General features: G+C 37.7%; 1 protein-coding gene across 1 annotated transcript in view; it reads left to right on the top strand.

The window, feature by feature from the left end:
- Positions 1-25,394, top strand: part of LOC137265750 (1-phosphatidylinositol 4,5-bisphosphate phosphodiesterase epsilon-1-like) — a 307,271-nt gene extending 281,877 nt beyond the window's left edge. Inside the window, exons 19-40 of the mRNA XM_067801199.1 lie at positions 2,238-2,575; positions 3,164-3,268; positions 4,035-4,142; positions 4,580-4,696; positions 5,245-5,397; positions 5,789-5,897; positions 6,744-6,861; positions 7,332-7,513; positions 8,123-8,236; positions 8,602-8,743; positions 9,272-9,396; positions 9,838-10,001; positions 11,175-11,330; positions 12,190-12,292; positions 13,095-13,291; positions 13,440-13,571; positions 14,279-14,473; positions 14,623-14,670; positions 15,143-15,289; positions 16,082-16,324; positions 16,673-16,814; positions 17,797-25,394. Of these exons, the coding sequence (XP_067657300.1) occupies positions 2,238-2,575; positions 3,164-3,268; positions 4,035-4,142; positions 4,580-4,696; positions 5,245-5,397; positions 5,789-5,897; positions 6,744-6,861; positions 7,332-7,513; positions 8,123-8,236; positions 8,602-8,743; positions 9,272-9,396; positions 9,838-10,001; positions 11,175-11,330; positions 12,190-12,292; positions 13,095-13,291; positions 13,440-13,571; positions 14,279-14,473; positions 14,623-14,670; positions 15,143-15,289; positions 16,082-16,324; positions 16,673-16,814; positions 17,797-17,954 (3,296 nt within the window). The 3' untranslated portion in view covers positions 17,955-25,394. The remainder of the gene's footprint in view (positions 1-2,237; positions 2,576-3,163; positions 3,269-4,034; positions 4,143-4,579; positions 4,697-5,244; positions 5,398-5,788; positions 5,898-6,743; positions 6,862-7,331; positions 7,514-8,122; positions 8,237-8,601; positions 8,744-9,271; positions 9,397-9,837; positions 10,002-11,174; positions 11,331-12,189; positions 12,293-13,094; positions 13,292-13,439; positions 13,572-14,278; positions 14,474-14,622; positions 14,671-15,142; positions 15,290-16,081; positions 16,325-16,672; positions 16,815-17,796) is intronic.
- Positions 25,395-27,985: the final 2,591 nt, after the last annotated feature.

Raw genomic sequence — 27,985 nt, 5'->3', positions numbered from 1 at the left:
TAAAATTAACAAATATTCGCTACCACAAACCAGCTCCAAGCCACAGTTCTTGACTTTCCTGTGTTGAAAAAATGGTGTTCCAAAAATGTGAAAAAAAGATACCTTTAAGATAATGCATTAAACATCAGTTCTGTTGAAAACACAATTGCTGCATGTAGATTGGGACATTTTCAATTGGGAATGAATTTCCGGCAGATTTTCTTCATTGAGTTAAAGTTGAGACACTTCAGGCAGCATCATCCATAAATTGAAGATGGTCAAGATACAAATACTGATATCATCACATTGTTACTTCTCCTTCACTTTTGGAAGGTTGTTTTTTCATGATATTACACTTTAATACATTGTACCAGAAAATCGTATGGTAACACTCAGACAGGCATGTTCAAATACTTTTAATGTTTGAAAAACCTGCCCCAAAATTGAATTAAGTTGTTGAGTGTATTAAGGCAAGAGATAATCAGATAGAACAATGTCTTACAGGTTTTGAATTTCAGCATGTTAGGAGAATGACCTGAGCTCAAAACCATGCCTTTCAGTTAGAATCTATCATGCGGTTTCATTGTGTGTTAGTATACTTAACACAATCATGTATTTTCTAATTCAATTTCCTCTGGCTGAGCACAATGTCAAGAATGCCAAACCATGACGCCACAGCTCTTGCTTGAGAATAATAGATCACTCGGGATGTGGGCGGAAATGTCCAATAACAAGATGGAGAATGATGGTTATCACTCTCCATCACTGAACTAATCCATGCTTGCTTGTATCACATGACCACACGAGACAGAGCAACGTGACTCCGAGATGGCCATGACCATGTCTGTGTCAGGATGTAATAAGATGTCTTCCAGGCAACTAGTGATGTATCACTGGCTATGAGGGCGTTCTCAGTCAGTTGTTTAGTTGAGGATGAATAAATCTTACTTCAAGTACGAGTGTTACTATCGTAATAGAAATATCTTGCTTGTCAGTAAGTTCATGTATTTATGCTAGAATGCTGAACCACTTGTTTGTTCAAAGGTTTATCTGATGATTTGTGAAGAAATCAATACTTTTTGGAATGGTGTTCAGAAACTTATTGCCATATAGGAGAGTCAATGGCCAATAGTTGTGGGTCATGTTGCTGAAAATAGGATGAGATCTGGTCTGGATTCTTGAACATCAAGACCATCAAACAGGAGTTTGAGAATATCTGATGGATGATATTTGAAGCAATAAGCCTACCAAAGAGGTTAGGAAGTTATTTAGGGAAATTAGGATGTTTTAGTTCAGATGTATCCTGCAGCTCAGCTTGTTGCAGTGTCTAGATATATTGATCTTGAGATACAAAATGAGTACAAAATACGGCTCCCAGGTTTCATCGATTTTAAGGTTACATTGTGTCATATTACACCAATCACTCACCACTGTTCTATTACTATCACTTCAATGAAACTCTTGACATTGACAGAGTGTGAAACATAATTGATAAATCATGGTTACATCATTGACACTTCACTGAAGCATCTTTGACACTTGTTTTCTTGAAACATATTTCATATTGAAGCATCCTTGACACTTCATTGAGGCATTGTTTACCCTTTACTGACACATCCCTGAAACATCTTTGATACTTTGTTGCTTAAATCATTGAAACATCTCAGACACATACCTGCCTGACAATGATAAAAGAATTTGTTTAAAAAAATGCACCACCTGAATAAAGAGGTTGTTCGTCCATGAAGTTGGTACTTTTCTGACTCTCCAGTTTTCAAAAATGCCACTCATTGAAAACATCCTTGACACTACATTGAAGTATTACTGACACTTGATTAAACACTGTTGGCAATTCATTAAAATGTCATAGGCACTTCACTGCACAGGCTGCACTTAAGCTGCACCAATAGTACGGTGATGGATGTCCTTGGTGTGTTCATAAAATATAACCTGTGTAAGAGTGTTTTCCACAGATGTGATAACAGTGCTAAATACACAAGATCTCATATTAAATAACCAACTCTGCCTTGCAGTTCTTGATTGCCTCAGTCTGTTGAAAAAATAATATTGCACAAATGCACAAATAGGCTGTCTGCATTAATCAGTAATGTTGAGAGCATGGTCATTACGGACATATTCAATTGTAATAATAGACACAAGTACACTTGATATCCTGGAAAAAGCACTAAAACATTAAGAGTTATTTCCTTGGCATCTTCCATAATATTAAAGCATTATTATTATCATTTATTCCACAGGTGTAATAACACGTAACAATGCACTAGATCTCACCCAGGACAACCAACAGCGCCGCACAATCTGCGATGTCCTTGCCGTCTCAAGCATCATCTCCAACTTCGCTGGGGTGGAGACAACGCCAACCAAGTGCATGGGTCTGCGAGAGTTTCACCAGTTCCTCGAGGACTACCAGGAGGAGGCATATGATGATGATGAGATCATTGAGTTGATCCAACGGCATGAACCAGATTCCATGTTGCGAGACCGCTGTTGTCTGTCATTTGAGGGATTCGCTAAGTTCCTCATGGACAAGGATAACTTTGCATATCTGCCTGAAAAGACCAAGCACAATGATGAGGTAAGGAATCATTGGTTATGGATAATGAACAATGGTTACTTCATGGGATTACTTGTATCCTAAACACAACATACAGTCACCATTTTGGTGTTTTGACTGCTACTAGTGCTTATGCCAGATGCAAGTTTCAAAGAGCCTTATAAAATATGGAATAGTTTCTAAACGGATCATGTCACCTGTGTCAGATACATTATGGTTTGGAATTACACTTCATCCTTTTGTTTGAGGGTAAATTTGAGCTTGTTTCTTTATGAAACATTGAACTAAGTTGGCAAGATTACAAGATTCCAATTAATTCATGTGACCACCAATGATTCTTTAACTAGGGATATGGTTGGCCCACAGGATACTGTGATAAGTTATTGCTAATGAGATGATTCTGTGTCAAAATCCACTGATCATGGGTTCAAATCCCAGGTTCCATACGAAGCTTGGTGTGATGACACCATCCTCATGCTTTTGTTTCACCAATGTGGTAACTGTATATGTTGTCTCTATTCCACCACAGTTTGTTCTTTTCTCCACAATCAAGTTATCTGACTGTTCTGTATTGTTGAAATAACTCCCCTCACTCACTCTCTGTTTCAGGATATGGACCATCCTCTCCCTCATTACTACATTGCCTCATCTCACAACACATATCTCACTGGACATCAGCTCAAGGGGGAGTCATCTGTTGATCTCTACAGTCAGGTCAGTATATATGATTCAGGGGTCATTAGAATTGTGTCATGACATATGTATGGTTTGCTAGTTAAATAAAGTTGTAAAAGCAACATTGGTCAAAGCAAAGGCATATTTCAAACGCCATAATATTTGTTTTCCTCTGCAATCCTTCTGAGTGTTAATCTTTCATCTTGATATGTTTCATTATGAAAGGCACCTTGGTGAAGGTCTTCAATAAGAATGCATTTTGCAAGGGGTATTAAAATGGACTCTGTCCATGCACATTTGTTTTTTCCAGAGCATAACTTTCAAACTCTTCAATGTTTCTTCACCAAACTTGGCACATAGATATATGTGGTGGTCTACTGGTGCCATTTGGTGATTTTGGATTTCTAAATAAAATATTTTTTGAGTTTCCATGGCAACATTTTTGACACAGACTGAACGTACTCTTTTTGGGAGCAGAACTATAATACCATGCAATATTTCTTCACTAAAGTTGGTACATAGATAGATCTTGTGGTCCACTGGTGCCTTTTGGTAGTTTGGATTTCTGAATAAAACTTTTTTGTTTGTGTTTCCACAGCAACAATTTTGGCTCTAACTGAATTTGGAGGTAGTGCTCCTTTCTGGAGCTGAACTTTGAACTTTTTCAGGATTCTTCTTCCACTTTGCTATGTACACACCAAAACATTTGACATGCTTATAGTTTATAGACATCTTCATGAAGAATATTTTGCCTTTGTGGGAGATACTGATGACTTTTTATACTGTCATTATACACTGGGTGCAGGTGCTGCTGATGGGGTGTCGGTGTGTGGAGCTGGACTGCTGGGATGGAGATGATGGGGCACCGATCATATACCATGGACATACACTCACAACAAAGATCTCATTCAAGGTACGTAGATGCAGGAGTTAGAGGAGGCAGAGGTGGAGTGTGGAGGGCAAGTATTGATGAGTCAGAGACTGAGCGTGAGAGTCAATAAATATGATGGTCGCTGAATATGACACTGTCACAGTTGGTGAGAGTGAAGGAGGGAGTGAATAAGCTTAAGAATGCATGAATGTATAAATCTGACAGTGAATGAGTGAAAGTGAATAGTTCAGTGAATGAGTGAGTGAGTGAGCATTAAACAGCAAGAGTGAGCATGGAAATGAGTGAATGTCACAGTGAGGTGAGGTTGGACTGAACATGAAGTATGAGTAGGACAATGTGTGAGAGTGTGTGAGAGTGTGTGAGAGTGTGTGAGGTGACAGCCAGTAGATAGTTGAGTTTATATGTGTGTGAGGGATGGTATTTGTTAGAACTATATTTTCAATCATTTAATCACCTAGGGTGTTGCTGAAGCCATCAACCGAAGTGCTTTTGTGACGTCCCCATACCCTGTCATCCTGTCCATAGAGAACCATTGCTCCATACCACAGCAACAGAAGATGGCACAGATATTCACAGTAAGATATGACACCATGATGTCTTGATGCTGTATGTAGCGATAGCGGTGCTTACCATTCTTCCATTCCTGGTGATCACAAATCAGCCAATCCATATACCTGATACATTTAGACACATATTGAATTGAACACAGCCAGATTGTGAGGTGTCAAGAATAAAGTTAGTCTGACAGTTGCTTTTCAAGAACATCATAAGCATTTCTAAAAGTTGAGTTTCATAGCTAGGCAGAGAGTTTGGTTATAAGAACAGAGCTAGTCAGAGAGTTGGGTTTCAAGAACAGCTAGTCAGAGAGTTTAGTTATAAGAACAGAGCTAGTCAGAGAGTTGGGTTTCAAGAACATAGCTAGTCAGAGAGTTAGGTTTCATGAGCAGAGCTAGTCAGAGAGTTTGGTTATAAGAACAGAGCTAGTCAGAGAGTTGGGTTTCAAGAACATAGCTAGTCAGAGATTTGTGACTTTTATCTAACAGGTTAACATTTCAGCTTATTGGATGAACGTATGTTACAACAGTTTCATACTGTGTTGTCTTACAATCTACTGCTGTTTCAGAGTGTGTTTGGTGACAAGCTGGTGACCAAGTTTCTGTTTGACTCGGACTTTTGCGAGGATCCACAGTTACCATCACCGAACCAGCTGAAGTACAAGATCCTCATCAAGAACAAGAAGATCAGGGACCCTGAGAGCACCGCAGCCATCAAGAAGGTAGCAACATCTACATACTTATCATGGAGCTTTCATTCACCATGATCAACAAGTAGCATGTTTCTTGTTATTCTATCATAAAATAGATGTTAATAAGCAGGTAACATTAAAGAATTTCAGGTTAATGAATGTCGTAAAGTTACAAACTCTTTGTAGATTGAGCTCAGAATATCAAGGGAAGCTTAAACTAAGACCTTAAAACTTGCTATCAGCGTATCATTTGTCTCCATTAATGTTCCAAAAGATAAAGTTACAAGATATACTTGTCATGACTGAAACAAATGTGATACATGCAAGAGAGTTATTTCCCTTTTTTACCCCAATCATTTGAAATGAGTTAGATGAGATATCATCTTGCTGATTCCTGACTCTAATGAAGTGTTTGTTATAGCTTCCTGTGCAGTCTCGGACATCCAGCATGGCATCATCTGAAAGTACTTCCATCAATGACTTCGATGACGATGATGATGAAGATGAGGATGAAGACGATGTTACTGATGGTGGGTGGAATAAATGAATAAACTTAAGTTTAAACTCACTTAAACACAAGAAACTGGGTTTGCAACTCTTTGACAGTATTCCATTTATATCATGGCTTGTCAGCTTAATGTTAGAGAAGATGCCTTAGTGATGCAGGCGTAAGATAGTAACCACTTTATTGAAACCATTTGCATAAATAATTGCATTTGAACAAGTTTATCATTAGGGCTGCAATGAATGCACAAGGAGATGTATATTATATATATCATGAATACTGGGTAATAAATAAGCATACTGGACAGCCAATACAGTAAACGGTCAATAGTTTATATGTTATTCAAAAAATCTCAATGAAGGAATGACATTGTCATATGATAGTGTTTGATATTAATGTCAAAATAAATTTACATTAATGTTGGCTAGTATACATTTTCTATGTCTTGTTTAGATAAGAACAACAGCAAGCAAATAAAAATACTAGTAATATTTCAAATTTGTTCTATTCTCTTCATCACGAAAAACAAATTGAATTGAAAGGATACTGTTAGATTCACTGAATATGTGAGTGAATCATAACAGTTATACAATCAAATCTTGTTAATCCGACATCATCCAATGCACAGCAAAGTGTCGGATAATTGAGAATGTTGGAAAAAACAAGTGAGACTTAATTATGTTTATTCAATTTGTTGCCAAGAAAAGCATTGGATAAAGTCTATTGTTGGATAAACAGAGGTCAGATTAATGAGACTTGACTGTATTTACCATCATTCAGCAATGGTGAGGGAGAGACTAAGCTCAAGAGAGTTATGAACTGAGGCAAGTATGAAAACACCTTTTGATGATTGTCTCCCTTGTCTGTCCAGCTGTGAAGGAACTGAGGCGGTCTGTGGACAGCCAGGACAGCCCAACACCGGACCCGGAGGACAAGAGCAAGATGCAGTCACGACAGAGGATGGACTCCTTTGGTGAACTTGGTCCCAGGTAAGACAGTGCTGAAATGATCTCATCCCTTGTTACAACAGGTCACTCCCTCATATGTCATCAGAAATGGCTAACAGGATCAGATGGTCAGATTTGCTGATTTGGCAGACACGTGTCATAGTATCACTATTGTGTAGATTTGATTATTTACAGACTGTTGCCTTTTAGCTGGAAGATTGCTTAGAGCAGCTTTAAACAACAAACAAACAAGGCATTCTCCTCCCCGTTTGTATCCTCCCACTCTCATCTACAATATGTTTAATTTATAAATGCCTTACATGAAGTTAACTTTATAAAATAACCAAATATTTGTGCGTTTTGGATTAGAGACCTTCAGTATTTTCATAACAATTTTTTTTAAATCACTGCCCAGTTTCGGAGGAAAATGTTTCAAAGGAACAATAGTTATGTTGTCAGCAGCTGCAGTACATTTGATGAAGCTCAAAACCACTGGCTTGTTCGTTTCCCAGGCAACACTCTGAATCTTTTGGGGAGAAGCAACGTCCCAAGAGCCACCCTGAACTGGACTGGCATTTTGATGAAGACATCCATGATTTGAAAACACCACCTAAAGTCAAGGCCAAGAAAACTAGTCAGATAGCCAAAGAATTGTCTGATCTAGTTGTGTACACTCAGGCAGTCAAGTTTAGAGGTATGTCAATGATGAATGATGCCAGTGTATATATTACATTACTTAATCAGAGATGCACACCCCTCCCTCCCCCGAAGTGTTGCAAGTAGTAGTCCCAAGGGTCAGAATTAGTTTGACCATAAAATTAGCAGTCCACTAAATACTTAAAATTGTGATTGAGTCTGAGAAAGATAGTATAACACTAATCAAAAGAGAACTTTTAATTTCATATAATAAGAATTCCAACGTCAGATTTCCAAATTATCAGCATTACATTACTACTTCTGGTCCATTTTCGGCACATATGTATTTTATTGATGAAAGTATATGTGTTGACCTGTAAATCTGAATTTTAATTAATTTTCTTTGAATTTCATAGAATTTGTAGTGCAGATGTATTGGTGTAGTTTGAGGTTGACATCTCTACTTAATACATAATGTCTTCATGTGACTATGTCATTTGTGTTGTTAATGATTAATGATATTATTACTTGGTACTTAGATATGATATTAATTATGGAGTATCTTAAATATATGCATTAATGAACTAATAACTGTCAGTTTTAAATACAATTTATGTAAACTTGTTGTCATGTGTTGGTCTATATGAATGTTTGTAAATTTATCAAGGTCTATCCTTGAGTCCAAACACATCCCTGAAACAGAAGAAGGGGGCTACACGGAAAAGCATCCTGACAAGTGGCCTTGGCAACAGTCCAAGTACACCAACCCTCATCAACTCTGGTAACATCTTCCTCACAACTACCTGGATATTATCAGGACATGAACTGACAATGAATAACAAAATATGGCAATGAATAAAATAATGTACTTGCAACTTGGAATGAAAGTCACTGCGGCAAACAAAACATGATAATATAATACTGTGAGTGAAACTGTGTTTCTTGACCCTGACCTCCTTTCACAAAGCACTAAGGTGATCATAAGTTACTAAGTATTAGTGCAATGTTAAAGAATGAGAGTTAAGGTTAACCTTAGTAAAGGTTGCTTCATGAAAGGAGGCCCTGATTGGCAAAACACTATCTGTGGTTTAACCAGTTAGCAATATCATAGTGACTATTTACATCTTAACATATTTTCTGCTTCAGGTGAGAAAGTGGATCTCATCATCCCTGCATCAATACCGCGCATCAAGAAATGTGATGGCACCCCAGCCTGCTATCTGGTGTCTTCCCTTAATGAGAACAAGGCCAAACAATTGTGTCGGAGAAACCCCCTTGGTGTCATCAAATAACCTTTCTCAGAATTTTACTCAAATATTGGCAATGTGTTTTGGTCAAGTTTATAGCTTCTCTTTATTTGTGTGCTAAATATTTAGGAGTATTCCCACTGATACATACAAAATATTGCACATATTTTAAATGAAACATTTTTAAGATTTGATGCAGCCTTATAAATATAGCAAAAAATGCTATGCTAATTTTTAGATTGATTTGTCCATTTCAAATGAAGTACAAATGATAGACTTGTAACTGACATGGGCAATGTATACACAAGCAGAGTATTATTTTAGTTTTTAAATATCTGTTGTTACTGTTTGTTTTGATGCATTAAATCACAGCAATAAGAGGTTATTTATATGATAGGATAGAATATTTATATAGTGCACATATGCAACTAGTGCTTGCTCAAGGTGCTTTTTATATCTTGAATACTTTTCAAAATGGAATTAAACTGAATTGACTCTTTTAAACATTCATGCAATGTAGTCATGTCAGTACCTAGTACACTGTGAGTGATCTTCCTTAACCACATCACCCATACTGAGAGGCAGCTGATGCGGACGTACCCGGCGGGAATGAGAATCGATTCCTCCAACTTCAACCCTGTTATATTCTGGGCTTTCGGCATCCAGATGGTGGCACTGAACTACCAAACTGAAGGTGAGCAGGGGAGACAGCCTCTAACTCTTGAAACTGAAACTTGGGGTAGCCTAGTGGTCAAAGTGTTACAGTTTGGGCTTTCGGCTGGTCACTGTGACCTGCCGGGTTCAGTTCCCCACGAGTACAATGGAGACGCCTATTTCAGGTGTCTCCTTGGTGATATTGCTGGAATATTGCTAAAGGCAGTGTAAAACCACATTCACCTGATGAACATCTGAACTCAGTTTGTCTCTTCTATTTATCCTTCCAACTGACATACCATGATATGACCAGCATATGTACTGGTCAAAGTGGCATTGAACCCAACTCACTAACTCCAGTGCATACTCCTGGAACCTACCACAGTGTGAGGGGAAAGACTGGGATATTTGGGAAAAGTTTGCTTCTTTTAGCAGGGAGTTTGGCTACAGATATATTTTATGAGTGCTTCTGTCTCTTCAGATACCGCCATGGCTCTGAACACTGCCATGTTTGAGGCAAATGGACACAGTGGTTACATTCTCAAGCCACCAGTCATGTGGGCCAAGAATCATATGATGTACAACCGCTTCAATCCATGGGACAAAGAATTTGATGGGCTGCATGCCACCATCCTCACTCTCCATGTAAGTCCTACTGACAACTCCTTACTGTGTTAAACAATGGAATTTAATGGGTAGCTCAAACTGTAAAGAATATCATTTGTGGAATTCCACATAACCTTGTTTTATGAATCAGTAAATAATTTAAGACACATTGTTGTAGAAAGCTGTTTCCATAGGCTTGTCACCCTAAATACCTGGGTTCGATTCCCCACATATGTACTAGAGCTGTAACAATATATCATAGTATTGAAAATAGTGATACTTTATTGGACGATTAATGTATCGATACTTTTTCTTCATATCGGGATATGTATTGGTGACCTTATAATTGTTACTTTTCATTAGAAATTGATGGCTATGTAAAAATTTACAATGTTACTTGATATCAGAATATACGTTTATAAAGAAAATAACTAGCATACTGTGATGTATCATTCAAAGATATCACGATATGCATCGTATCTGGAATTTTCTGTATCATCACACCTCTAATAGGTACAATGTGTGAAGCCCACTGACATGGCATGGCTAGAATAGTGCAGATGAATTATTAGTGTAGGAAAGATGTAGAAAATCTAGCCTGTCCACAGGACATGCTAGTCAAAATTTGTACCAATCCTGCCAAAATCTAGCGTGTCCTCCAAATATAAATAAAACACCATTCAAAGACTTTACATCTTGTTTGTTTTATTTTAGCTATCATTTAATATGCACACACAGAACTTGAACTGTTAAATTTCTCCTAGTGGGAGAATTGGATTACTATCCTTTGGCAATTTCCATAAGGTTATATTCATTATATATATGTCATTGGTTTGCTAGACATGCCAACATGAGGACATTTTTTTAACACAAGAAATTCACCTATCTCTGACATTGGGACACTCTATCTTTCCTACACTGGCAATATAAAACCATACTCACTTACTCACTCACTGATACCCAATCCATATAATCTATATAAACGTTCAGGTTTTGGTGGTGATAGTTCAGAGATTATTAGGTGCAATACAAGGTGCTGCCTCACCAAAACATGATCGTATCTACGTTCAAACATATCTGTTATCAACTTTCACATTACAGTGGTTAAAAAGTGAAGCCACATCCATGTAATTCTACTTTATGAATGGAAGTTGAATGTTTGATTCCAAGAACTGAAACGAGATGGTGGTTGACCTATGAGTGTGTTTTCAGATCATCTCGGGGCAGTATGTGTGTCCGAACCACACAGCAAGCACACAGGTGGAGGTGGAGATCATCGGTATCCCAGTCGACTGCGCCAAACAGAAGACAAAAGTCATTGCAAAAAATGCCCTAAATCCAATCTGGAATGATGTCTTCACCTTCCAGGTAAAACCTCCACAAGTCATGGTTCGGATGTCTTAGCTCACTTTGGAATGTGAAATACTGTCATGGGATGTCTGTCATGGCATATCTACTTGTCAGTAAAGGCGACTAACACGATCGGGTGATCAGGCTCACTGGATTAGTTGTCACATGTCAAAATATCCCAGTTGGGAAGATCAATGCTCATGCTGTTGATCACTTGCCTGGTCCAGTTATTTACAGACCACTGCTATATGGCTTGGATATTGCTGAGTGACTCATTAAACAACAAATAAACTAACTATTTGGCTTCACTGTCTGTAAATGTTTTTCGGTAAACTTTTTAGAGCGGAAACTTGGTGTGCTTCTTCACACAAATGGTTATTTTCCCCATTTATTTTCAGTCAAGACTTTTAATCTGTTTCTCAGTACATGCTCCATGTTATTGCTCAGGAACTAATTGTCAGAGAGAAGTTAGAGGTGTGACCTTGTTCATCCAGCTTTTTCAGTGGAGTGTTTTAATTAATATGATATTATGGCAGATTAACAATACTGAGTGGTCATCATTTTTTCTCATTAGTACCTGACCCATGACGACTTGCGCTACAATTGCAGTTTCTATTTGTAGGAGGTGACTAACAGGATTGGGTCAGGCTCAAGTACATGTTTAATACATGCCATCGTATCCCATTTGCATAGATTGATGCTCATGCTGTTGTTCACGGCATTATTCACAGACCACTGCAGTATAGCTAGAGTATTGTTGTATGCAGCATTAAACAACCAACCAACCAACCAATCTAATTAGTACCCAAAATGTTTCCATGGTGACAACAAAACATCAGATGGGCAGCCTTTATTTACGTGACTGCTCCTGTTGCAGGTGCTATTTGCTGACCTCGCCTTTATCCGCTTTGTTGTGACCGACACAAACACCAGCCATCTTGTCTCCCAGAAGATTGTGCCTCTGAGGTATCTCAGACCAGGTAAGCAAACCAACAGATAACTAATGATTTTTAAACCTAATTATAAATCATACAGGAACACCAGAAACGGGTTTCATGAATTGTACCCGTGTACGAAACTAAACCAGGTCATTAGAATGGTGAGCTAACACTTCAGCCACGAGACCAACCCACAATGGCAGGCATTAGGTTTGATGGATAATGAACCTAGAGCATCACCAAATAAATATGTGTCATGGAATATGTATGAGCATCTCTACCATTAAACTGTACAACGTGTCATTAACAACTGATGTCACAAGACTTAGTTTTTGAGACATGGCATTAGGTGATCAGTTCAACTGAATAATAACATACCTTTTATATACAATTATTACTTCACTTACTTGACATGATATCTGTTATGATAAATGAAAAAATAATAAGCTCATTTTATCCAACAATTACAGTGGATGTTACAAAAAAAATCGTACGTATGCAGATTAAACTGTGTCATCTTATTCATGCAAAGAGGGGATATATATGTGTTTCACATTAATTCTATACTGATTCTAAGCAAATCCAAAGTAAAAGCTATATCAGGATAGACAAGAAAAGCAAGTCTGGAGGGTTATGCTGTTATATTCAAAATGAGATGGTGGTGAGGTAGCATAGTGGTTGCAGCGTTTGCTCATCATGTCATAGACCTGGGATTGATTCTCCTCATGGTTATAATGAGGATGGAACCCATTTCTGGTGTCCATGATATTGCTGGAATATTGCTAAAAGTGGTCTAAAACTGGACTGAAACTAATCACTGATCCTTGTATGCTTGGTATTGCAGGTTACCGTCACGTCCGACTCCGCAATCCGTCCAATCAGCCGCTAGAACTGGCCACACTGTTCATCTACTCAAAACACGAGGAGGAGCTTCTTGAGCCTTGCAACAGCCTTGATATCAGTCACGCGTCAGGCCCTGGAAAACGCATGTCACTCTTTGCCAAGGTCAAGGAACTCTCTGAAGTTGCACGAGCTGATCAGGTAAGTCATCACGTGATTAAAACATTTTAGATTTAGATGCACCGCATTGTACGAAAAATATATTAAACACATGTTTCCAAAATTTATCAATAAAAACCTCTTTTAATTCATACCAAAATCAGAAATGTATTTTTACATTCTCTTGAAGGCTGCAAACCCTGTTGGTACCAGACTGAAGCGTCGAATGTTTTTCATCAGTGTGTTTGGAGTTACTGCCCCCGATGAATATGTCATTCTCAAGGTCACTCAGGACACTACAGTTTATGATGCCATAACACAGGTGAGTTTCCCGGTACTTTAGTTCTTAAGGAATGGCTAGGTGGCAACAATTAATTAAAACAACATTGGTGTTAGTCAGTTATGAGTGCCGTGGATTTCAGTCAGTAACAGGTCAGAGTAATGAATCCATGCTTAGTCAGTCAGGACTGCAACGATATTTGTCACACTTACCAAGACTTTGAGGGCCATTGTAAATATCTCTATGTGCAGTCAAAAACCATGGAAGCTGAAGGAACCTAAGCTAATTCTTTGATTACTGAATATAACTAACAAGACAGTGACATAATGAACTCAATGCTGTGGACATTTCTGGCTTGTGATGCCTCGTTCACAGAAATGTGATAACAAATGAATTATGCCGAGATCATCTTATTAGATTAAAAACATGTTAGAAACAGCAAAGTAACTTCTTGACAACCTTCTCCTTGCCACACAGATTTGACAGATCAGCGGGTAAATAAATTATAAATATAGAAGTAATAGGCAGCAACTAAAGTGTATGTGCAACTCATAAAATTTGACATAACAGCTTTGGATATTAAATTCCTCTGCCTTCTAGCTTATAAAAACTCAATAAGTGCACCACTTTTGTTTGGCATGGGCAGAGATACACATACATTAACCCTGCTTCCAAGACCTGGCTCCTCACTTCCATATCTGTGGAGTTTTTGTTGCCTTGTTGCTTAGTTGCTTCCACTCTGTTGGCAGTCACTCATCAAAGTGGGTCGTCTGGAGGAGCGAGTGGGAGACTTTGTGTTGGTGGAGGATGTACAGAGCGGCTGGGAGAAGAGGGATCAGGAGAAGGCCAGCAGCCAGAGGATCCTGGACATGACTGAGAAGGTTCTGCAGGCACAGAACAAGTGGAAGGGAGCAGGACGCTTCATCCTTCGCAGACTCAGTGATGTAGGTTACTTGTACATGTGGCGATAACCCCATGCTGTTAGTACAATTGCCTGTTCCAATAGTTGATAGTCATGTCTGCCTGTACATCTGCTACATTTGCCAATAGCTCATTGTTTCATCTTTTTGTACAATCTCTTCATCTGTTCCAGGATCCCAGCAGCAGGGCATGGGTAACCACTTTGCTGAAGGACCAGAAGGTGTGCTAATTTTTCTAAAAAAATTCCGTTTGATATATGTTACTAATATCATTAAGCAAAACATTGTGATACTGGAACAGGAAGATGTGCACGTATTATCATCAGGTATTAAGGGAACCAAACCCATTTATTACAATAGCTTTGTAAGATCATGATAATATTTGCAGGGGGCATGATGAAATGACACAGTTCTTGATTTTTTGTGAGATGAAGAAAATGTTAAGTTAATCTCCAGTTGGGGACTGGTAATTTATTACAGGGAAGGGTAGCATGGAAAACTGTTACATGCATTTAGGGTGCTGTGATAAAATGTTATACGATAGTTTGTCTGTTTTGAACAAAGTATGACATACCGTTTATTACCATGTGGTCCTCAGACTAATCCTCTCACCCAAGTAGTTAAAGGAAAAATCATGACTGTTAAGAGTTGAATGTCCAACTTGAACCAGACTTGATATTATTCTGTCTACAGCGTAAACATGACCTTGAGTCAGACACGACAGACTGGGACTCTCTGGAGCACATGTTTGTGGTATGTGTGTACAATGTGTCCCCAGAACAACCATATACAGTCTTCAAGGCCCCTGTCACCAGCACTGCTCAGGACATCATTACACAGGTGGGTGGAGCTGGCCGATATGAGCTGATCATATCATGTGATTGAAGCTACCTGAGATACACTGGGTACTTGGTGCATTCAGTGTCACATCATTGAAGTAGTGATGGTCAGATCATTAAAGTAGTGATGGTCAGATCATTGAAGAAGTGATGGTCACATTTAAGTTAGTGTTGGGTCAGATCATTGAAGTAGTGATAATCACATGACTGATGTGGTGATGGTCACATCAATGAAGTGGTGATGGTCACATCACTGAAGTAGTGGTCACATCATTGAAGCAGTACTAGGTCAGGTCACTGAAGTAGTGATTGAACCTACCCTGGACATACCCACTTCTGTATATGCAGCTAAATCCAAAAATAAATACATCAACTTTATGGGATGTATTCTTTGTTTAAATGCCATGAACGTGAGAACAACGTGTCCAGAAAAATATGTCTAACTTTATTCAGTAATGACAGTCATAATTTTTGCCTTGAGTTCCGCATTTACTTCATCAGACTTTCTCAACAAGGGGAATGACATTTTTGATGGGCAGTGCTACAAAATGAGGTGATGAAGAGTATCACATGCTTGACAATGACATTAGAATCGAAGTTGAAATGTTGTCTTTCACAGAATAAAGAACTTGTATATCATTAATGAATATCCATATCATCATACTTCAAAGGGAAAAATGTACTGTAAATATTTGTTCAAGATTCACTTAATCACCATTTTTCAACAAGGGGAAAAGACATACTGTACATATATACCATCATGTTACTGTGACAGAATGTTTTTTTCAATCAGGCCATGATGAAGTCCCGACGAGCGAACACAGATGATCCCCGCAACTTTGTTCTGGTTGAAGAACTTGAGCTTCCATGTGTCAATGACAGTCAGTCAGGGACAAGCAGACGGAAAGGCAGTGAGCGCTGTGAAAGTCGTGTCTTAGCAGATGACGAGAATGTGCATCAGGCCCAGACAGAGTGGAAGACAAATGGAAGGTTCATGCTGGTTTCGCGGGAGACTGCAGGGGGAGAGGAACATGGGGTGAGATATAGCTAATGTATCAGTGTGCAATATAGGCTGCTTATCTTGTATATCTAAATGTAATTTACACTGAGCATTTCATGGAAATGGAGAAACTTTGTCCACCTATGTCAAAGGTAGCAATGGAATTGTGTACATGGAAACAGGAATGGAGAAGGATTTTATACCAATTAGTGAGTTAGTTTTCCACAATACTCTAGCAACATCATGGACAGGAACACCCTCTATGTTTGTTTATGTTTCCCTCACCCTTTTGGCTCAAGGAAACATAGAGGGCACATCAATCTGATAACCAGTTAATAACGTATAATATTCACGTATTTACCAACTGATGTAACTTCATAACAGGAGAAGAGGCGTAGTCTTCCTCTGCCAATCAAGGTTCTACCAAAGTCCTCTTGTGGGTCCCTGGCCAAAAGAATCGGATCCAAGAAGATTGTAAAGCAGCACTTGATAGGAGAGAGGATGGCTCAGCTGCCACAAACACCGGGTGAGTGCTCAGCATTACAAACTCATTTCTAAGGCTAATAAGATGGTGCCCCACCATGCCACAGTTTTTGTGCAGAGTACTGTCCCTTAAGCATGCAAGGATCCAATGATTATGGGTTTGAATCCCAGATTTATCCTGATTATGAATCTTGGTTCATCAGAACCATTCCTTTAATTTTTGGAATGAATACGTCAGCAGGAGCCTCTGCTTATGACATGAGCAAAGTAAAACCAAGCTATGACGGTGAGGATTATGGATGTCATTTGGTCCTGTGCATAGAGCTCGGGTCAGAAATCAGTTGAAGTTAAGCAATGTTAGGCATGGAGAGTCTGAGGATGGCCATGTTTGGCAGCTCGAATCCTAACCATTTCTAGGACTTGAGTCCTGCCCCATAACAAAACACATGTGATACATGTGGTCTCACCTTGGGCAATTGAGTTTGTTCAAACATGCCTCTGTTCACCCAGCAGAAAATGGGTACCCAACAGGATAAGTCATGTGACTATAACCTTCTAGCACCTCACAGACACCTTGGGTTGTCCAGGGTAATAATGTGCCATGCAAGCTCTTGGAACAGACACGTAGTGCCTGGAGTATTTAGAGCTATAAAAATACACTCAATATCATCACAAGTATTATGTTTACAACTTATTTTGAGGAACCCAACATTTTATAACACAATAATATACTCTGAAATGTCATGTTCCTCAAACTAAATAAGTTTACCTCCATAAATTCTTCCTTTTATGTATATCACTTCTAAATTACTCTAAACAGGTTTTGATTGTGAGGTTTGATGGCTGATTGTGTGGCATCATGAAAAGTTGGCATAGGTTGTTGCTAATGTTGTCAGCCATTGGCTAAGATAACTGGTTACGTGATAAAACTGGAAAATTGTTGATCCCATGGTGTAAAACAACACTCACCATCCCATCATGTTATTACCTTTTCATCTTTACATACTTTGACTTCTGTCTTTCAGACCAGATACGGAAATCCATCAGTTTCCCATCTCAGGTGAACAACACTACCCTGGTTGCCACGGCAACAGCCTCATCGCGGGGACACACACATAATGACAAACCGGGCATGTTCAAGATAAAGAAGTTGTCTCGCCTCAACTTCAAACTGGGGAAATGAAGACTTGAAAAACCAGACACTATATTTCAACATTCCATTTACCAAGGTAGACAACTCTGTCACCTTCTGATTCTGGGTTCAGGTTCAGAAAAAAATTATGATCAAACGATCAAGGTTGAGTGGTGAGGATGAAAAAAATGCTGACAATGTATTTGAAGTCAAGGCCGTGGTACCTAATGATGGTATTTGCTTGTTTACCTGAACTGAAAGGCTTTGTCAGCCATGACAGAGCCAAGCGGACAGTATTTCACAAGGATCGGACATTTCAGTGCTATTCTGTTGGGTTGTGCAATGTAAATGTGGTATGGGATTTGTGATATTCCTGGCAATCATCAACATTGGAAACCTGAACTGATTGCTCCATGTGTGAATAACAACAACATCACAGTTTGAAGGCCACCATGGGTCATACTGTAGCCTTTATTCATACTTCCAGTTTTTCTGTAATAACAGATGATAAAATGGGCAATATCCCTTGAAATGACACATGACACTGCCATCTAATTGGATAATGGTGATGTATAAAAGGCATTGATTGGATGCAAGATTTGATTGGACCAGTACAGGATTTCTTATTGGTTAAAACTAACAGGGCAATACCCTCCGATTGGATGAGAGAATTATGCTGTGATGACCATTTTCTCAATCAAAACACCACATGGTCTGTATTTATTGTTGCACATTTGTGAGAGAAATTAGAAATATTGTAGTGAATTTGCAATTTTCCCATGCTGTGGCAATATCTCAACCTTTGTACTTTTCTTAATCATGAAGACATGACATCATACTATTGTTTCTGTTGATGGAAGTAGTTTTGTTTCCAGCACCATCAGTCTTCAGCAAAATATCATTGTATTGAGTAAACATTCTTAACCAGGATTCATTATTTATTTGATAACTTATTGTGATTGATAGCATTATGTTTGTATGTGGAGAAAGTACAGCACTCTACTAGTCTGAAGTCACACTATTACATGTTAAAGAGGTGAACAAAACAATGTGGATGGTTCATATCTGTCAACTCAGCAAATATTTGTTCTTTAAACTGCATCATGACTTAACTGATTGCATGATACAGAGAGACAGGCTGTATACTTAATATAACCAAGGTTGTAGGGGCATGAAACTGAAGTTGCAAATATATATCATTGATACATCAGTTGTTGCATGCATCTTACATCATGACACCAGGTGTTGAGTGTTTGTCAAATGTCAGAGTGTTGAGGTCAGGTCACGTCCAGATACCAGGTGTTGGGTGCCACTCACATCAAGATACCAGATGCTTAGAGTCACACGACAGAATGAAAGACAGAGTGGCTATGACAGATCATGTCCAGACACTGGGTGTTACGTACATCCCCCTAGTATATATCACACCACAGAAAGAATGAGTGTTGAGATCAGTACACAACCTGACACCAGGTGTCACATGCATGTTGCATCCAGGAAAGAATTCTCAGGTGTTCACCAGGTGTCACATCAAAGACATAATGTCAAGGGCAGGTTACACTCAGATGCCAAGTGTTGAGTGCATGTCGCACCAAGCAACCATGGTTTGCTAATTTACTAGTATTTCACCCAGACACTTGATACTCCATGATGTCACATTCAGTCCCCTGGTGTCTAATGTCACAACCTGGTGTAACACCAGGTGTTGTATGTATATCACACCCCTGGTACCTTTTCCTCAGTACATGTCACACCCGCACAATACATGCCTTTAAGCATGGAATATTATCCAATAGCCATCCAAGTTTTCTTAAAAGGAAAAGACAAATGTATTACATTGTTTGAGGGAACAGAATGATAGGGGTCAAATGCCAAAATGCCCAGCATCCTTCAACTCAGAATTTACAGATACCTGGCTACGTAGAAATTCTCTCTTGTGAAAAGATATCATTTTGTTTTCACAATTTCAAAAAGATGTACATGAATGCGTCTCTCTCCTGACTTTAGGTATTTGGAACATGAAGATAAGTAAAATACAATAATCTGACATCCCAATCATACATTGTTATTTTGGTCTAGAATGTTAGTACTTGAGTGTTTCTTGCTGTGTTAATGGGATGTACATTGTTTGAATACATGAATATTACATACTTGAAATGCTTGATGTACATGAAGAGTGTGATGAGCCGTGTAATGATGACAAGTATTTTTGTTGTAGATTTTGTTTACTACTTCAAACAAACATACCTGGGAACCTTCTGTCAAATCCAGTTGTTTCTTGTTCCCTCATTTGAAATCATTTATCAGGCCACCATGGGCCTTTACCAGTATTGAAACATCCTAGTCTAGTCATGACTACAATGCTACATATGATAGAATGAAAGAATATATGGCATGAATGGACAGTTTTTCAGTAATCTATATTGATGATTTTTTGTAGGATACCAGGTTTGAATGCTGACAGGACACATACCAAGACACCAAGTTTTTAATGCACACACACGAGGACCACGTGTCGGTCAGTGTGCTACTGAGAAACCAGGTGTTGAATGAATGTACCATCAAGACACCAGGTGTTTAGTGATTGCACACTAGGGTCAGGTGATAAATAATGTGCTTTGAAACAGGCGTCGGAAACATTTACCATCAAAACACCAGGGCCTAGATTTTCAAAGCTCTCTTAGAGCTGAGATAGTCGTAAGTTAATGTTAATGCATGGCACTTGTAATTATCTTGGCGCTATGTGAGCCTGGAAAATCTAGGCCCAGATGTTGAGACTGTATACCAAGATACCTGGTATGTTTAGTGAGTACATAATAGGACCAGGTGTTGAGCAACGCGCTACTAAGAAACCAGGTGTTGAATGAATGTGCCATCAAGACACCAGGTGTTCAGTGCATGTAACACCCAGTCACTAGATATCGCCAACATTCACCTGGAATAGTGCTAAAAGTGACATAAGGCCATGTCATTCACTCATTTACTCATGCAAGCTCTGGTTTTGAGTTTCAATGACTTTAATACAAGGTTCACTGTTCTGGACCAACTAGATTTGCAACCAATAATAATCTGTTCATGTTTTCAAGAACAATGTCATTTTGTTTCTAAAACTGTTTGTCACTTTGTTTTATTTGAAACATGTTTTTTGTACAGATGTACAACTCCACCAAGAAAAGAAAGCCTTATGGATCACAATGGAAAACCCTTGTATCCCCCCTGGCTTCTGGAATTATCTGCCAAATGTTACCAATCTCAGATCTTAATATCTACCTAGACTACAAAATATTAGTTTTCTTACCCATCTCTTACAGCATTATAATCCCAGTTTCTTTTTTGTTATCTGTAATTATTTTTAAAAAATATGTTTGCTTTTTGGGGACAAATATATCATGTGATATACATTTGTATATTCAAATACAGAAATACATATGCACATTACTGTGTCCCCCTATACTTATAAAGAAAGAGATGCACACCATCCCAATATTCTCTTTGTTACTTGGTAATATGCCATAACAATTAAAAGGGGAATGTCTCCATTGCAGTTATATTTGTTTTTAAGATAGAGGAGTCTGAGTTTAAACATGGCAGTTGATTTCTTTGGTCAAGGTGTGTTTACAACATAAGAAGTCCTCTCTGTGATAATTGTTAACTATACTTTGTTTTCATATTTTCTATTGAGGTATTCCTGTTGGATCTAGAAATCTTTCATGCCAAAATACTTAATGCCTTTGTAAGCATGTTGAAGATCCTTAATGGCTTTTAATGGCTTAATGGCCTCCCATGTATATAATGTTTTGTTTACTGAAGCCAGTAAATGATGCTCTGCTATTTATACTGAGACCCAATAAGGTATCACAGAGTCTATCATTTAGTGTTATTCTCATATATATTTAAAAATATCAGGGAATTCATGTTTTGATACATTTCACAAATTTAAATTTACTCCATGTAATTATAATTTATTCTTTACAAAACTTAAAAAGACAGACCAGTATTTGTTTGCATTTTAAGTTACAGGGAGCCTCGTATTCCAAATTTTAAGAGTTGAAATATTCTTAAAAACTTGATGTAATTTACTTCTTATGAAGTTAAGAGTTTACAAAATGCAGACAAACAATGTTCAAATTTGAGTATAAATGATTTTCATTCACAGCTCTGTTTTTGGTTTAAAGTGTTTTTGTTTGTTTTCTTTTGCATTCTAGGTATGGTTCATTGAAAACCAAGACTGAATAATGGTCTTGCCTTGCCTTCTCCATTTGGCCTAGGCTGAATGATACCTGCAGGAGTTATCGGTCATTCTAAGCTGGTCACATACATACTATTTCACTGTTATTGTTTTTCAAATTGTTGTGTTTGCAAGAAAATATTTATGCAAATATTTGGTCACACACACACATTTGTGCATTCCAGTTAAAAAGCAGATAATACTGACATTATTTGTGATATGTCACATGTTTATGGTATCATGTAATTGAAAAATTTAAAATTAGGGTGTTATGCAATACTTGTCTGATTCACTTGCTTCATGTGACTGTCTCTCCTTCTTTGTAGTCTTTATCTGTTGCCCATTTGTATGAGAAAGCATTTTATAAAATAATATACTAACTTTAGAAAGGAGCCGGTAAAAATGTTTTCATGTTGCCAAAATTACTTCAGTCCATAAATCACAATGTAATGCCTTTCTGGAACATGAAAGAAAGCACCACCTACATCTCTTGCCTTGGCTCCAATTTCAATCAGAAATGGTTGTAACTCATCTGAAACTTCTAAGCCGAGTTTGGGGTACAAGGACACAGCTCCTGGGACAAAGCTGGAGTAGAACTTTATGTCTGATGACAGGTTGAATATTTAGCGGTCTTTCAGGCATCTAGGAGATGACAATGATAAGCGAAAATAAGGCAACATAACGAAAGAATTTAGATGACAGAAAGTTTTGCTGCATCCTGACAGCACGGATCAAGGTTTTTGAGAAGGGGATGGCACATGAATGATCAAATCCCAAAGTTACTGAGGACTGCTCCTCAGGGAAGTATTTTTTGGTGGGACAAGGGATGTGTAGCCCCCCTCTGGATCTGCCCCGGATACATGAAAATCAAAAGAAGGCAGATAAACAAAAATATGAAAACTTAAATTGTTCTTTCACTCTTTTCCACTTTTTATGACATTGCTATGAATTTTTGGACTATAAATGGTGTAATTAATGTATTCTTCGTGAAGGGCATGCATCATGTATGTTCTTTTGATCAGTACATTTTGAACAGTGCTTACAGATTTTGTTTTATCATATTGTGGTGTATGTAACCATTTAATATAAATACAAGAGTTTTGGAGTAAACTTTGACCAAACAGTTCTTGCAGGAATTATCTAAATGTATTACATGGTCATGTTTTCTTTAGCTTTGTGGTTTGCTCCCAAAATGTCTGATACCAGTCATATCCTTAATGTCAACACTGAAAATGCCAAGAATATCTTCTTATAATTTCATTCCTCGTAGAAAGCTATGATTTTGATTTGACCATAAGCTCATAACATTGTCAAACATGTGTTTGCAGAAGCTTTTATTGGGGAGCTTACCATTTGTGCAACATTAGTTTTGAGGGAGGCCTATTTTGTGTCTGTGACACAGAAAAATATTTTGAAGGGCCTGTTATAGGTGAACACTATGTGTTCCTAGTTCCCATGGTAGCTATTGCCATAAATCTTGGGACACTGTGACCAATAGCTAATGGCAGTAGCACCTCAATGTTCTGAGACACTGTGTTATCGGAACATAACATGTCTCTTTCAGTCTTGTGTTCCTGAAATAAGATCTGTACATAGCACTGTGTTTCTTGAAGGACATACACCTCTTAACACTCCAAATATATAAATGTCATGCAAAGCCCAAACTTGTGGCACACAATTGAAAAATGATAAAATTATTTCTATTAAGTAGTTTTAGAGCATTAAACTGTGTGTTATGTATAAAGGTAAATACTGGTTTGTTAAAGGGGTACACATAAGAACTTTCTCAGCAGTAACTGCTGAATGTACATTTGTTTATTGGTACCAAATGTCTGGAAATTTCAGTTGAAAGTTTTTATCTGTTATTGTTATTTCCATTTGGAAGCCAGCACACTTATACTGTTATACAACTGTGAGATAAATTGTCAAAGTTTGTTAAGGCGAGACCAATTTTGTTTCTTGTTTTACAGATTTAAGTCCTCAGAAAACCTAAAGGCAGGAGGGATTTTTCTTCGTTTTTTTAAAATCACCATAGTAACATTCCTTTTAAATATATAAAGTATTTAACTCTTGGCAATTTGTGAAGCATATATGGGGAAAAAAACATTAGGGTTTTATTTTTTTAGTTGGGAATTATTTTTTCTTATTCTTCAAAAAATCTGGATCCATAAAACAGGAAATAAGATTGGTCTGGTCTAACCATGTTTTCATTGTTTTATTCTTTTAAAACAATCACTTTAAAATAGATAGAGAAGCTGTGTCATATGAGACAGTCATCTGAATCTGGCACAGTCATCCGTGGTAAAAATGTGGTCTTGGGGTCAGGGGATGACCTTATTTTGAGACATGTGTATTATTCTTTATGTGCAGTATAGATTGGGTTCAAAATCAAATGTAATGTTTGTCTTTCTGTGCATTAGGAGTCTGTGTACTGCTAACAGTTGTAGATTTCCAGGCCAAAAACTTACTTCCTTTGCCAGATAGCCAATTTCTGTCAAAGAATGATTTTTCTTCATAGACACATCCTTTGCATCCTTCACCTGGTATCAACCGTTGTTTCACATACATGTTCATAATGCATTTCAATGTAAAGCATTAAGTATTTACACTGCTGGTTCAAGTTGTCATAACTGGCAATGGCACCAGCATGTTTTTTAGATGTCATTTTGTAATAATTTTTTAAGTATATCGGGTATTTTCATATCTTCACTAGATTAGTATTCATATTTATAAAAATGCCCAATTCTAAGTTAATTCTCCTGTACATGAGCAAATGTAAAAAGAAAATATCTTGTTGCATGGGGGACGTCCCATTGTTGATATAAAGGACATATAAATGTTCTCGACATATAGATGGAACAATATTATTATGGAAACTCATGTCTACCAAAGTTTGTCCCATGTACCTCAATGCCCTTTATATATCAATATTTCAATATGTTGATATATATTGAGAGCTTGGAGGTTATCGGACCATGAGAAGATGTTTTTTAATAAGATATACATTTGAGGTATATTTGTACTTTGAATAGATCTTGTAACATAGAAACGCATAATTTGGACGCGAGTTTCCAAGGTACTCTATCTCACTGAGGGGTGTGATACTGTGACTGTCAACAAGGCTACATGCATGTAGTCTTCAGTTGTGTGTGCATCTGTATAAATGTATATATTTAGTCACAGTTGCATTGACCAGAGTTTCATTGAAAATGTTGAAAATATTTGAAATAACATATCAAAATAATAAATGTCTCTGAACAATTGTTGAGTGTTCTTGTTGTGTATGTTTTTTATTTATTCATAATATGTTCAGATGTATTCAAATATATAATCAGTCTCGATTATCCAGCCATAAATATTTGTGAGATGTAAAGGGTATGATAGCAAAGAAAAATTATGAATGGATAACTGAAAATCAGTGATGAGTACAGGTGTTTACAAAAAGAGCAAGCAATAATCAAGTCAAAAAGACAAACACTAGTGTCAAATAGTTTGACTCCCAAAAGGTAAACGGCACCAAGATGGGTAACGAGTTAACAACACCACAGGAATCGGTGTTCATGAGAAGCTTTACCTGAATGTGAACCATGGACCACATGCTGAAATTGTTCACCATACACATTTTGATGGAAATATGAACCAGGAAACGGATTCATCCCACAGATGATATCTTTACTTTGTCAGCTTGCTGACACTGGTCAACTGCCTTTATCAGAGGTCCTTCAGATCAGATGGACTGTTATTTGAAACCCAGCACAAGGCTCAAACATCTTATGGATGCTACACAAACATTGACCAAAACCATTATATGCAAAACTTTGCCATACGGAATATGTTTTTTTCGCATACACCCAAACTAAGTAAATAACTCTTCATAATGTCAGTGACTGGATTATCTCGTCCAGATCTCATTATTCACAGACTGACCTGTAGAGCTGAAACAATTCAATTCACTGGAAATCGATTCTGATATATACGAGTAAGTGTTGATTTTCAATCACTATTCACTATTTCGATTCAATATTTTATCTGGACCAGACAATCAAGTGATCAACAGTATAAGCATCAATCTGTGCAATTGGGAACTGATGACATGTGCCAAGAAAGTCAGCAAGCTTGACCACCCGATCCCGTTACTCTCCTCTTTGACAAGCATAGTCGCCTTTTATGGCTAGCACAGGTCTTAACAAAGTTGGAACATCCAGAAGTAAACTGTTTTCAAGATAAACAGTTAACAAGTTGCCTATTCTTCCCCCGGATCTTCACTGGTCAGGTTCAAGCGGACTTTTGGTTGCAGGAAAGAATACGTTTACAAAATAAACATAAAAGATGTACAAGGGGATTCTACTGAAGTCAGATGTTTTATCCTAATCCTGTTCTACCTCGGACCCTTCATGTATGGGATTTGATTTGGTTTTTGTTACATGCCACACTCAGCAATTATCCTGCTATGTAGTGGTGGTCTGTAAATGGAGTCTGAATGAGATAATCCAGTGGTCAACAATATGAACATCAGTCTATGCAAGAGGGATATGCTGACACGTGTCAACCTAGTCAGTGAGGTCTGACCACCCAATCCTGTTAACTACCTCTTCATGGGTAAATCTGCATTTAAAAAGTCAATTTTAATGCCTCTAGGTCAACTTGCAAGATCAGATAATTTAATATGTGGGTCTGTCTACATAGTTGTATATACAAGTGATCCAGTATTCTACCTAACCATAATACTGTCACAATAACATTACATGGCCCATTTTACATAGTGGACAAAACACATAAAATCAGAAGTTGTTGCATGTACAGGTCATACACATTCAATCTGGAGGTCATTAGTATTTGTTTAGAACACTTCCTGAATGGAAACAGTCATTCTGTTTTGATTGAGCTCAAGGTGTTGTAGTGTGTTTAGAGACTAAGACTGGTCTCTGTCACAGTATCTGTGTCACTGAGGAAATCAAAACAAATTGACCACTGGAATAATACATCACATGATGTCATTGAGTAGATAACCTAATGTGTGAACGGCATATATATTGATTACAAACTTGTTAGGAACTGCACTTTGCTCAAACCAAAAGCCACTTGTCTGTGAATACCCCTTGGTGCAATCTCTCGTCAGCTTTGGGATGAGTGCATAACATAAATCACTGCAATACAGTTATCTTACCTTTAATCTAATACTACTCATTCTTCAATAACTAATGCTTGTTGTAAGAGACTGAACTAACTGGATCATGTTGTCAGACTCTCTGACTTGGTTGACCACATGTCATTATATCCCAACTGAGTGCTCTTGCTGTTAATCATTGGATTGTCTGGACCAGGCTGGATAATTTATAGATCTGCCACATAGCGTGAATATTGCTGAGCGTGGCATAAACTTAAAATCATTCACTCCTTCTGCTGTTCATTCTACTTTTTTACTCATCATTCAGCTATTTATTTTAATGTTAATTTAACCATTTATTCCATTATTTAGTAATTAAATCACACATTCTATCAATTGTTCTATTATCCTTTCAACAATGTATTCAACCTTTCATCCTGCTGTCCATTCTTTCCATCATCCATTCAAAACATATATTCAACCATTCATCCTTTTGTCCATTCCTCTCTTCATACATTCAAACGTATTCAACCATTCATAGAACCATTCATCTCACTGATAATTGTCTAACATTAATTAAGTATGCAATCTGTCTCCCTTTCTACCATCCATTTAGGTATTCATTGAAAATATGGTTAATTCTACAATTTTTCTTCTCTTCATGCTCTCATTCAGTCATCCACTAATTCTAACTTTCATATATCATTATTCAACCACTGATCCCATCTCCTTTCATTCTGTCATTGT

This window comes from Haliotis asinina, chromosome 15 (genome assembly GCF_037392515.1).
Source record: "Haliotis asinina isolate JCU_RB_2024 chromosome 15, JCU_Hal_asi_v2, whole genome shotgun sequence".
NCBI classification, from domain to species: Eukaryota; Metazoa; Mollusca; class Gastropoda; order Lepetellida; family Haliotidae; genus Haliotis; species Haliotis asinina.
Note: the sequence above shows the minus strand (reverse complement) of the source record. Positions and strands in the feature narration are given on the sequence as shown.